Here is a 14,385-nt window from a genome sequence, read left to right as displayed (position 1 = left end):
ACGCAAGGAGATGAAAAATTTGGAAAATGCGATCGCGAAGCAAATAAAAGATGATCTCCCCATCCTGTTAAAGGAGATGCAAAATTTGGAAAGTGCAGTTGCAAAGCTTAAAAGTGACTTCAAAATTTTACAATCAAACTGAAGTGAAACGATCGAAGAAAAAGCCAACAATACTCAATCATGAAAAATGTGGTAAGACGTGTTGCGACTGACGAGAGAAAATGAGTAATAAGAAGCGTGCCGTGGTGGAGGAGCTGCATAAGCCAGCTCGACGAAATTATCCACGTCAACGAGTGGATATACGCGGCCTGGATGAGACTTGGCAAGCTGATCTTGTGGATATGACCGCATACGCACAATACAACTCCAAGTATAAATTTTTACTTACCGTCATCGATATTTTCTCCAAATTCGCCTGGGCCGCACCGTTGAAGAGTAAGAGTGGGAAAGATGTCACCGCCGTTATGGAATCAATTTTCCGCAAAGGACGTGTACCGAAAAATCTTCATGTCGACCGTGGCAAAGAGTTTTACAATATGGACTTTAAGAATTTAATGAAAAAATATAATATAAATTTATATTCAACATTTAGCAATTTAAAAGCTTCGATTTGCGAACGCTTCAATCGCACACTCAAAAATAAAATGTGGCTACAATTTAGTCTTCGCGGCAATTGGAAATGGTTAGATATTCTTAGTACTTTAATTAAGAATTATAATAATACTATTCATAGTACGACAAAAATGAAGCCGAAAGATGTTAACATCGCGAATGAAGAACGACTTTTACATAGCGTTTATAACCGAATAGAGGTGGTGAAAAAACGAGCAAAATTTAAAATAGGTGATAAAGTGCGTATAAGTAAGTTTAAAAATGTTTTCGATAAAGGTTATACGCCAAATTGGACAACTGAAATATTTACCGTCTCCCGTGTAAGAAGAACTAACCCAATAACTTACCATTTAAAAGATTACCAAGACGAGGTCATTGCCGGTGGTTTTTACGAGCATGAACTTTTAAAGGTGAAATATCCTGATATTTATCTCATAGAAAAAGTAGTTAAGAGGCGTGGCAATAAGATATTTGTAAAATGGCTCGGTTTCGACGATAGCCAGAATTCATGGATTGATGCTGGTGCAATAAAATGAAATGAAAAAAAAAGGAAAAGTGCCCCGTAGTTTTTCCTTTTCTATGTATCTCTCCCCTCTCACGCTCACTCCCTTTACACAGTCCTTTCCCTCGGATGGTGCAGGTAATTTTCTTATTCTTCTCTCTCTCTCGCGTTCTACCTCACTCGTTTTCACGTTGACTTGAAATTACTAACTGGGAGGGAGATATATTGGAGTAGTAAATAAAAAAATGACTCGGAGACAGGCTTATTATGTTTTTTGGATATTAGATTTTATTATTTTTATTAAGAAAAAATATTTCATGAAAAATATATTTTGACAAAATATATGAAAGGTTATCAACAATATAATACACACACACACACACACACACACACACACACACACACACACACACACACACACACACGCACTTTTTTCTTCAACATAAGTCGATGGAATTGTCGGAGTCACTAGCCTCTTCCTCCTCCTCCTCCTCCAACATTGGTATTTCCAACACACCCCATTGTTGAAGGAATCGGATTTCCTCGGGATGCATTGGTGGTGCCCTCAAGTTATCGTCCTCCTCCTCCTCCTCCTCGCCCGCTGCCATCACGTCCATCTCCTCTTCTTCCAAGTCGAAATTTAACCACATATCATCATCGTCATCAAACAATGATATCTGGTCATCTGCATCACCAACTGGATGAGTTCCATCATCATCATCATCATCATCCTCACCATTCGCGAAGTTAGCAAATTTGTTAGTTTGCTCATATACGCTGCAGAACCACGATCCTGCAGCAGCAAACTCGAATGGTGTCGTGTCGTTGGATTTTCGACCAGCTGAGAGGCTGTAAACGAGATCGACATAGTCGATGCGTTCGTCCGGGTCCTCCGAATTTTTTATGAGCCGTCCCCACACTGCATCGGTGTTGGTTTCCTCTTGTGATATTTCAAGAGTCCAGCCGACACCTTTAATCGCTGCATCAACACTCTCGATGTGTAATGGTTCATAGTCCACACCAATCGGTCCAATGCCACGGATCCCACACACTACCGCCTGATATGGCACTTCGAATGTCCATCTTGGTGGTGTGAAAAGTTCATTGATTTTCACCATGATTTCGAAGCCATAATCACCGAGCCAAACAATCACATTATCCACTCCCGCTCGGCGGATGACCGTGGCCCGATAATGTGTTATTTCCTCCTCACGATAGAGAAGAGCCTTCCCCGGGTACACCTCTTCCTCGAGAATGGGATGAACCTCTGCATGATCAAGGGGTATATCGTTGACTGCTTCCAACACTCGATGCACTAAACTGTTGTCTTCACCGAATATATGAACACACACTTGGCTCGGATTGAGCACGCTGGAAATGCGTACATAATGATATGGTCCGACCAACTTGTCAGTATTGAAGTTTTCATAATACATGATGAATACTTTTTGAGATGGATGATTTGAAAAGATTGCGAAACGTACTGTGGTGAGTACTACGGTTGAATGAGGGAAGTTTTTCTTTCCAAAATTTTCTCTCCCTGAAAAATTTTTTTCCCCAAAAAACAATGTGAATGGGGGATAAGAGTGGGAAAAAATCGGTAGTGTATCCTCCTAATGAGTAAAAAAAATTGTAGAAAGGTAAGGAAGAGAACTGCGAGAAGAAGGGTATGTGGGGAGATGCGGAAAAAGGCAAACGTTAAACAACGCAGATTTTGAACCTTAGGCATCATCCTAGCCTGAGCAGGTGCCTCAGTCATTTTAATCTTTCTCTCTCTCTCTGGCCCACTCTTCGAATGCGTTGAAAGCTTAACCGTTCCCCAGGTTGGAAACGTGAGCAGGTATCGATGGTCTGTCAAAGGAAAACGTTTTGGTATTTTATATGAAAAATACCATGGGAAATTTATCCTGAAATAACATCATGTGTTAACATGCTCTGGGTCTGGAAAAACTGCTAATTGATAGAAAAAAGAGGAAACATCAATGGTTTGATAAAACTATTTTTATTATGTGTGAAAAATATACGGGAAATGTACATTAGATATCACTACACTCTCGCTCTCTCTCTCTCTCACTCTCTCGCTTTCATGACTTTCCTTAAGCTATTATTTACAATGGCACTCGATAATGTCCCCATGGTAGAGTTTGTACACTTCCTGGAATGATATATCGTTTATCGTCGTGAGGACTCAGAGCAGTTTTTGTCTCTGAAATTGTATATACCTGATGTAAAAATGATCTTATACAAGACTGACTACGAGTTATTTCAATATCATGCTCTAAGCATTTCATATAATCGTCAAAGGTTATTGTTCTAGCGACAACATTACTCTTCACTCCCTTCACCTTTTTCGTTTCTTTTTTACCCTCCACGCGTGTTGCATACATTTTAGATCTAAGGCCCACGAATTCAGTCATAATAGCCCCATTGTTCTCATCTTTCATGAGACCTGGGACCTTTTTATTGACCAACGGGATTTCATATACATTATCACTTGGATAGTCGCTCGAGTCAAATTTTTCAATATTTCGCTTCATATCCTCATATACATCTTCACAGTGAATGTGATATATAAGACTATCAGTGTCTGTATACAAAACTTTACACTTGTCATGATATAATGGAACCATAAAATCATGATGAAATTCATACAAGCATGTCTTTGAAATGTCCAAAATCGACATTCCAACATATATAGGCTTGTTGAATTTCACCTCGAGATTACGCAATTCCACTGCGATGAGATTTTCCGCGAATATGCTGCGACTATGAAAATTTGGCTTTGCAATCATTGCCTCTGCACCATATCGACCATCCCATTGCGTTAGAATTTTCACTTGTACATGCGTGCGTACGTCTTCCAGTGTTTTGCCAAACACCGCATTGTTCATCAATTTGAACATTGTTTTTTCAAATTCGTTCTTCGCTTGAGTTCGAAAATACGTATTCAATTCAATGTATGATTGAAGCCAGGGGGATTGCTCGAATTGCAATATTCGATGGATTTTTGTAATTTTCAATCCATGATCTAGACACTGTTGTAAAGCACGATAGTGAATTACATAGCGCTTTTTTTCATGGACCGTTGCAAGCAACTTTTCCTGCTTCTTACCCGGAGGTTTATCATGTGTTGGACAAAACGGTAAGTCGACGTGTGTATCATGTAAATTCTCAGGGTATTCTAAATCAACTTCGAGGATGTAGCCGATTGGTGAATCTGCAGCGATCGATTTAATGTTAAAATTTGTAATATCAGAAACCCACTGAATCTTAGAATGAGGCAAACATTCCGTCATTGCCCATCCATACAAGTTATTCACATCATAATACATTAGATATGATGAGGGTTCCGATGGATTGAAAGATTTCATGTACTTATTATTTGCTTTCGCATACCTGCAAGAGCATTGACTCAAACCTCCTCGTATACCCCTCTCAATGAATAGCACCATGTCAATGTCCGTGAGTAACTCGAATTTAATCCCCGTTTTTTTCATCATTGCATCCCAGGAGAATCCGGGAAGCGTGTAATAATGTGCTGGATCGAGAGTATATCTTTGTAGGCATGTATCACGAAAATTTTCAAATATATCAGCTAATAGAAGAATATCTGTCTTTAGATACAAATCGCTGTATTCACCGAGCGTTCGAAGTGAAAATCTCTCCCACACATTTTTCGCGTGTGCATACTCTGAATCATCGATTGTCTCGTCAGTCAATGAACTATAAAATGCACCTTGAGCTGGAAGACAGGTCTCATCTAATTTTTCCATACTATCAATATACTCATATGGAAATACTCCTTTTCGAGTCAAGAGCATGAAATCATCTGCGGATAAACTTTGAAATTGAGATTTTAAAATTTTGAGTTTATCTATGGTTAATAGTGATGCTAGTTTGTCTAGACTTGTGCTTAGAAATTTGAAAGAATCAATGAAGCGCAGTTTTATATTCTTCCGTGTGTCTTTCGATGTCTGCACGGTCTTTGTAAATGAAATGTATTTTTCTTTTGTCAGAGGGAGAACGTCAACTTTCCCCGCGAATGCAGTGGCCACTTCTATGATGATAAAATGAGCATCGTACCCTGACAAATTATGAAATACTATCGGAATGACGAAGGAATTTTGATAATTTAAATTACAATTAGAGTGTGCTGGACCTCTGAATTGCCCCGTTAGATGGCAATGATCACGCACACGTTGCTCTTGTTTTTCGAACGCTTTCTCACAAATATGGCAATTCCTATCCTCACGAAATTTTTTCCATTCAGCCGGTGTTAACTCATTCATGGGGATCGTGCGCAATAAAATTTTTTCCACTTTCAATGCCAAGTCTCTCAACTCCTTTACAAGCCATTCTATACAATTACTACCGCGATGAGAATAATAACCCGACAATTTTTCATCGTATGAACAGCTTACATAATATCCAGCGCTGAATGCCCGATGGTGTTGTTTTTTCTTCTCTTCATCTTCAGTCTTCATGAGGATGCACTCCAGATCTGCATAAACGACAAATGGATGTCGCTCTTTTCGGTTGGTGTTTGTGAAACTTAACCATTTGTCAAGTTCGTTGGGCAGTTTCACAGCGCATTCATTCAATTGACCGCAATCTATTTCATGCGAGTGTAGTTTCTCAATCGATGGGAAATAGTGTAGACAGCTGTAAAATTGAAAAATTATTGATTATATGTTTTTCAAGATCTATGATTAAAATTTATCTCCACTCCTTTTCACAACTTACCGATCACAGATGTATTTGCACGACCGATGTTTGCTTAAACTCGAGCCCACCAGACGAGCTAGATTCTTTATCATCGCATAGTGTCCAATGTTGCCAGGATGTTGATCTTCAATATACAGCAAGTTCACATGCCTATCCTTCTTATTAGATGTTACATGAATTGGTGCCACCGTATCCTTTTTCATTCCATATACGTTTATCGAGAGATCGTTAAGTTTTTCAAATTTTTTCACGCGGTTCACGGCTACGGGGAAAGAAATCCCGGCTAAATTCAACACTGTGGAGTAGTGGGGGTATGACGCTGTTCGGTCGCTGTGACTCTCTGCTGGATAGAGAGCGGCCACCACGGCCCAAGCAAAACATGCATTGTCTTGAGATTTTACATTGACAATTGCCTTCTTCGAGGCTATATGTCGTGGCAATCTAATGTGGCATCCCGCACTCAAAGGTTTATATTTATTAATATTAACTGTTAGATTTAATATGCGAGTTAAAGACCACCCACTGTCACGTTCTTGAAATTCATCAAGCAAAGTCAATGTAGGCTCAACAATATGTTGAGCATACCACTCACTCAAATCAGATGTTTTGAAAAGTTCTACATTGCGCGTATTTATGCTTTTATACATTTGTTTTTCCCCTGTCGAGAAATCACCGTTGAATAGCGTATTCACTTTCACAAAATCATGTTCAGCAATGAAGTTTTGCACTTTTTCAATAACAATTTCACCTGCGTCTGAGAGGAAGAGTCTTGGATCAATGTGTTTTTGATTGATCACAGCACCGGTTATCAAGCGATTTGCGAATGCACTCTCCGTCTCTCGCCAGATTAATCCATTATAATTGCCCGCACCAATGTGGCTAAAACGTTGACTCGTCACATGTTTTAAACCTTCCAAACGCATAATTTGAGCCGCCACATATTGATAATAACCAAGTCTCAATCGTATACGTTTCACCTGAGATTCCGCTTTCAGTAAATCAATCAAATCATCACATTTCTTTTCCCAAGCAGTATATTCTTCTATTGAACGAAGCGATGCAGCTTGCTCACACAAGTTCTTCTCTTCTCCCGCAAAAGCCATGGGTGCGAAGCACTAAAATTTTATTGAAGTACAAGCAGGACAACTACCTGACTAAAACTATGATACTTCTCGATGAGCCCTCAGAATAAAAACCTTCTGATTTATCTCTATGTGGGGAAAAAGTGATTTTTCTCACCAATAGAGAAGAAGAAAAGTTAAAGTAATTGTGAAGGAGAGGGGGAGCGGGGGAGGTGCTACAAGATTGAGCCTCCCTTATCGGTCGAGATGATGCTGATGAGTTTTGAAAATATTTGGAAATGTCGTTGGAGCTCTTCAAGATAATAAACTCGAATATATTGACCATGTTCCCTTTCATCAGAAACATCCGGCATCGTCAGTATGCTATACAGGTATATGTTGACGAAAATGGTTTGGACCTCCATGACGTCTGCTAAGACACCCTTTGCGGCGTGGATTTTTCCCCCCAAAAATTGTGTGGGAAAAAACACTTTTTCCGCCATCGCACCTAGCAAAAAATTATCTGAGGATGGGAGGGGGGAGATGAGGGAAATACTGAGCTTCATCAAAATTTTAAACTCCACTCATTAGTCTTCAGACATTTTCCCGAGCGAGTCGAGCAAGGGTATAATCATCGGACTACCTGAAACAATTTCATGTGAATAGTTTTTGCTTGTTATAAGCATTTTAACAATAAATTTGTGAGGGTGAAAAAATATTCTTGAAAAACAGTAAAAAAAAAGAAAAAAAATGAGTGAAAACTGTGAATCAAAAAAAATTAAGCGTGTGTTCAGTGAGGAGCAAAAAAATGCTCTTGACCGCACATCTGAAATTTGTGCAATCTCCGTATATTATAAGGCCGAACGTGGAGAAAAACTGTGTGGTGTCTGTATCTTGGAAATTGGTGGAGATCGCTTTTCCATCCTTTCAATCACCCGTAAACATGAGCGTGGTTCTTATGACGCGCTTTCCGTTGGATATTGCGAAGACTGCGGGACCCGACTCTTTCAACTCATAACACAAGAGATTTGTCCGGACTGCAATCAGTTGTAACGAAAAGTAAGTATGATCTTTTCCACATATTCTCATTGTTTTTGAGAAATTTTGTGACTCAAAGTTTCTTTTTCTTTTAATCTGTTTCAGAAAACAGACAATCATCATTAAGAAGAAAAAACTCATAGTTTTACAAATTAAGCGTTAAAATTAATTCTAGATGTATTTTGTCATTATAATATAAAAATTGATTGATACATTGAATCATTCTTTTTCATTACCATCTTTCCTCAGTTTTTGACAATCCTTCTCTATCACTGTCCTCATTATTCTCGATTTAACCATCTTTCTTTTTCTCTCTCACCCCAATACTTTACCCTCTAAGTCTATAGCCAGATCTCTGCTGAGTTGTATGATTTTGCAGGAGGGGGGGACTCTGTTGCATAGAACATGCTATACATAAAATACATTTTCTATTTATTCATACTGATCTATCCATCTCTCTCTCTCTCTCTCTCTCTTACACTTACCATCTTTCTAGCTATCCCTCTCTTTTCTCACCTCCCTTCCCTCTTTCCGAACCTATAGGCAGGTCAACTCATGGCACGGGGACCCTCGGTTGCGGGGGGAACACGCTATAGTAAGAGAGCTATGGGGATTCTGGATCAAGTGGAGGGGAGGGGGGAAGCGGTGCGGGGTCCCCCCGCACCGCTTCCCCCCTCGCCTCCACTTGGTCCAGAATCCCCATAGCTCTCTTACTGACGCGGTAGCGGCTCGTATTGTTACAAGATTCTGCAATCGAAAACATGCAATTACTGTTTTACTTTGGAAAAACGTTTATCAGAAAATCTTTTAATCATAAATGACATTTCAAATGATTTGATTCCATCCAATAGTCGTAAGACTTTTAAAAGTTCTCTTTAAATTCAAGTCAATAATGAACATTTTTCTGCTTACTTGACAACCATAAACTACACGGCAGAACACACAGCACAGGCATTATTAACATTTTTTTATAGAAGTATCCAAAAGTCTGAGAATTTCAAAACCATTGTCACCAGCTTGTACGTATGCAATTACAATCGCAAGATCTCTATCATCATTTTCTTTTCAGACCACCAGAAATTTTCTCAATGCGTCGAGCCCTTGACTAGAATTAAACTTTCTTAGTGTTTTTCCATACAATGGGTTTGCTTCTTCGGTAGATATTTTTGTAGTCCTTGATCTTATTCGTCACTCCTATCTTGGGTTATTTTATTTATATTTTTCAATGGAATCTATCCAATTTTTGATAAAATAGCATAATGAAAATGATAATGATCATCTACAAATCTGATAATATTCAATTTTGGAGAGCTGATGAAAATTGTCGCCATGACAAAGATGCAGAGGCATGGATTTATTTATTTATTTAAATCTCCTTTAAAATGTAAAAGGATATTTAAAAACCAATTTCTCGTGAATTATTGAATAAAATGTTTTCCATATGATATAACAAATGAAACGAAAATGGAATGTGTAGGGAATTGAAATCTGAGTATATAATCAAACAAATATCGTAGACGAATATAAATTCTTCATTTGTTATTAAATAAAATGTTTTCCATGAGAATTGAATAAAGAATCAAAAATGTAATGTGTTAAATTGAATTATTGTAAAAATATATATATTCAACAAATATACCCATCTATAATATTCAATTCAATTTTACACATTTCCGTTTGGATTCAATATTTATATCATACACAATACATTTTATTTGAAAATTTATTCCGAACTAGGGTGCATTCCGTGCGATTAAGCATGTGAATAGTTTTCTTGTAGCGCTGCAGCGCTACTTTTATTGCAACAGCGTCTTCAAGCCCACCAATCTTGAAGCAGTTCAATAAGAATAAACAGGAGTACAGGGGGATGGCTCCATAGTTTTCGATGTCCAGGTATATTTCTCAAGAGTTTTTGATGTCTAGGTATATTTCTCTACGGCTTTCGATGGCGAGGTCAACGGCTCCATAGTTTTCGATATTTAGGTCGCTTTAGTTTATGGGGTCGAGAACAATCTCTCAATGATTACCATGTTAACACTGTTATTGTCATTGTTTTTCGATGTTTGAGAGGACGTTTCCATGTTTCATTATCTTTTTCATCTCGTATCATGTTTCATTAGGTTCCAGTATCTAGATTGACAGTTTCATGTTTATCAGTGTCCGGTGATATTTATTCACGATATTCTGGGTTCTTGAAATCTCCCCTGTTATTGAAGACCATGGAGTCTTCGATCAGGATATCGATAACCATGATGAAATATATCCAGACATCGCAAACCATTGAGTCATCGACCTCGACATCGAAAGCTACGGGGAAAATACCTAGACATCAAAAACTGTGGAGCCGTCGACCTGGACATCGAAAACTATAGAGCTATCGACCCAAACTTTGAAAACCATGGATCCATCAACCTAGACATCGCAAACCGTAGAGAAACATAGCTAGACATGGAAAATTATGGAACTGTCGACCGGGATAGCGAAAACTATGGAGAACTATACCTGGACATGAAAAACCATGGAGAAATATGCCTAGGCATCGAAAAACATGGAGAAGTATACCTAGACATTAAAAACTATAGCGCCGACGACCTGGATAACGGAAACAGTGGAAAAAAATATACCTAGACATTGAAAACCATGAAGAAATATATCTGGACATCGAAAACTATGGAGGCGCCGACTTAAATCTCGAAAACCTTGCAGTCGTCGACCTAGATATCGAAAACTATGGAGCCGTCGATCTGGACATCAAAAACCATGGAACCGTCGACCTAGACATAAAAAACCATGGAGCCTTCGACCTAGACATCGAAAACCATAGAGCTGTCGACCTAGATATCAAAAGCCGTTAAGAAATATACCTAGGGTCGAAATCTATGAAGCCGTCGATGTGAATGGCAACGACTATCATGAATCATACCTAGACATCGAAAACCATGAAGAAATATACCTAGACATCGAAAACTATGGAGAAATATACGTAGACATCGAAGACTATGGACAAATATACCTGGACATCGAAAACCATGAGGAAATATACCTAGACATCGGAAACTACGGACCCATCGACCTAGACATCGAAATTCTTGGAGCCGTCGACCTAGACATTGAGAATCGTGGAGAAATATACTTAGACATCGAAAACCATGGAGAAATATACCTAGACTTCGAAAATCTGGGAGAAATCTATCTAGACATCGAAAACCATGGAGCTGTCGACCTAGACTTCGAAAACCTGGGAGAAATCTATCTAGACATCGAAAACCATGGAGCCGTCGACCTAGAAATCGAAAACTATCAAGCCACCTACGAGAGATGGATTTTGCTTGTGCCCTTGGTGAAAAGGGGTCGAGATCGTTTCTCTACTGCGTATGCACCGACACATCATTCTAACCTCGTACGATGACGCGCGTAATTATTTTTTTCCTGCAAGTTTTGCTCATACAAAAAATAAAGAATGTACGAATGTACATTTGGCGCATTCTTCACTTAAATTCACTCCAATGCTTATCATCAACGATAAACACGAGTAAAAAAAAGCCCAATCCAACGATTTACTCGATAGCATCATACCTACTAAAAGAACATTAAACGATAGCATCACACCGACTAAAAGAACATTAAAAAAAAGATTCGGCCACAATACGTGACTCAGATTTCTTGGTAAAACGAACATGTGGTATCCTTTAATCTCTGAATGATTCGATAACATTTCGTGAAATTGACAGCTTAAATTTTGAATACAACGGGGAACTGTCACTTTCCAAATTTTTGAAGCATGAACAGATTCATGGAAATATATAGGTATACAATTTGTATTATGACACCAGAAAAAAATATATAGATATATAAAATGTATTATGGCACCAGATTTGTCACTAAAGAAAAAACAAATAAACATCAAAAATGTGTGCGAATAAATGCAACATTTTTTGATGAAATTAAAAAATAAATAATTAATATCTTTTCAATGCGTTAAGCTACAGAGTTCGTAGAGGTCGCGATCGAAAGATAAAAAAAAAATAAAAAATACGTCATCTTGCAGGATTCTTTGGAATACTGTAATTATTCAGTTATTAAAGAAATAAATTTTGAGTGTTATCGAAAACAGCTGAAAAACACTCTCGCTCCGGTAAAGACTCTCTGGAAGCGACTCGTCATACATAAATGTACTTGTCTCAGAGTCGCTACCGCGACTCTAGATGATGAAGTTGAAGAAGTTAATGTTTTGGGAGGAATTAAAAAAATTGAAAAAGTTATTGAAGTGGGAGAAAAAGTTAATGATGAAGTTATTGGTGAAGAAGTTGAAAATGAAGAAGTAGAAATAGAAGTAATTGAAGTTGATGTTGAGAAAAATGTTAATGAAGAGGAAAATGTTGAAAGTGAAGTTAAAGTAATGGAAGAAAATGTTGTTGAAGTAGAAAGGAATTTTGTTAACAGGGGGGAAATCAAAACTTTTCAAATCAAAGAAAAAATTAAAGATTTAGAAAGTGAATCAAACCAAGAAATTCAAAATAGAGAGAAAATTATTAAGCCGATGCCAAAATTAAAATCGAAAGAAATTATTAGTCAAAAAAATGTTCAGCCAATACAAAATTTGATTTTTAATCAAAGCATTAATCATGATCAAAATAATAGCAATGAAATAACAATTGAAGAGATAGAAGAAATCGTAGATCAAACCGAACTCCCTGAAAATCAAAAAGAAATTCATAAACAGGTGCTTTGGAATAGACGAAATGTCTTTCGCAAGGACACTGGCCGAATTTCCGTTTATGAGCATCAATTGAATATTACGACGGATAAACCGATCGTTGCTCATGCGTACGAGGTACCATTAATGCATCGTGAAAAAGTTGATAAAGAAATTGAAAAATTATTGAATTATGGAATTATTCAGAGATTCAGTAGTCCATGGATCAATCCGATTATCCCAGTTATTAAAAAAGACGGTTCAGTTAGATTATGTCTTGACGCCCGAAAATTGAATCAAGTTATGGAGGACGACCACGAGTCTGTCCCTAATATCGAAGAAGTCTTTCAAAAATGTCACTCCGCGAAAGTAATGACAACACTTGATTTAACAAATAGCTTTTGGCAAATACCATTACATCCAGATTCTATGAAGTTTACAGCTTTTCGATACAGGGGTAAAGTTTATGAGTTCACAGTAACCCCATTCGGTTTAAAAACAAGCACTGCTGCTTTGTTAAGAGGTTTAGATATTGTTCTTCATGGTCTCGGTGACCACGTAATCAATTTTGTAGACGATTTGCTTTGTATTTCAACTAGTTTCGAAAAACACATGCAGCATTTAGATGAATTGCTTGAAAGATTAGAGAGTCATGGGATGACAATTAAATTAAAGAAAGCTAAATTTTTCAGAAAGGAAATAGAGTTTTTGGGGCATATTTTGACAACCGAGGGTATTAAACCACAACCTGAAAAAATTCAAGCCATTCATGACTTTCCAGCTCCACGAAATTTGAAACAATTAAGGGGTTTTCTGGGTTTGATAAATTATTATACGAAATTTACGAGAAATCATGCCGAGGAAACAATTCCTCTATTAAAATTGTTGAAAAAAGAAACTAAATGGCATTGGGGTGAGAACGAAAAAATTGCTTTCCAGAGAGTTAAAGATTTGTTCGTAAATAACGTGCTATTAAAACATCCAGACCCGAAAAAAGAATACATTTTACAGACAGACGCGAGTAATTATGCTTTGGGGGGCACTCTAGCTCAGTACGATGAAAATAATGATTCAGGGCGTGAAATCGATTTCTGTCAAAAAGACATGGCAGCCAAACGTCAAAAAAATAAAAAGATCCTTAATCCAAGGAAAATTAGAATAAGGATTTCGAACAGTTTATTTTTCTTTTTCGCTATAAGGCGAAATTAAATGACAAATTGTTAAGTGGATCAAATTGTTTATTTTTGTTACAACAAATACAAAGTTGATCATTGTTATTGTTATTTTTATGATGAATAGAACAAAATATTGTTTTTAAAAGAAAAAGAAAATCATTGTTATTGTTAAAACAAACAAAAACATTGTTAGAATCAAACAAACAATTCAATAAATATTGTTATTTCTAATTTCGTTACACAAATTCCGGTGTTTTTCTTTCTTTGCGTTACCTGAAAATAAAAAAGGGGTTATTATTATTATTATTATTTATGAATTCAAGCGATAAAAATGAAACACAAAAAGCGCTACTTACCTGAAATTTTCACCTAAACCTGAAAGAAAAAGAATATTATTTAACTAGCAAAAATTTTACTTACCTCGAAAAATTAAGGGGGAGAAACAGCGAAAAAGGGGTAATCATTAAGGGGGTAAAATGAAAAAATTCGAAAAATGCCAAATGAAGAGGGCAGCAGTTGTAAAAAGTAGTAGGGATAGAAAAAAGTAATTTTCCTTTCCCCAAACCACCAACTCGA

The 14,385-nt window shown here is 37.3% G+C and overlaps 1 protein-coding gene across 1 annotated transcript; it reads left to right on the top strand.

Moving 5' to 3' along the window:
* Positions 1–221: 221 nt before the first annotated feature.
* Positions 222–1,148, top strand: LOC122411408 (uncharacterized). Its single transcript, XM_043420157.1, has 3 exons — positions 222–370; positions 734–861; positions 970–1,148. The coding sequence occupies exons 1-3, from the start codon at positions 222–224 to the stop codon at positions 1,146–1,148; spliced, it is 456 nt and encodes a 151-aa protein (XP_043276092.1).
* Positions 1,149–14,385: the final 13,237 nt, after the last annotated feature.

The sequence above is a fragment of the Venturia canescens genome, chromosome 5 (genome assembly GCF_019457755.1).
Source record: "Venturia canescens isolate UGA chromosome 5, ASM1945775v1, whole genome shotgun sequence".
Classification (NCBI taxonomy): Eukaryota; Metazoa; Arthropoda; class Insecta; order Hymenoptera; family Ichneumonidae; genus Venturia; species Venturia canescens.
The sequence above is the reverse complement of the archived record's forward strand: the minus strand, read 5'-3'. Positions and strand labels throughout refer to the sequence as shown.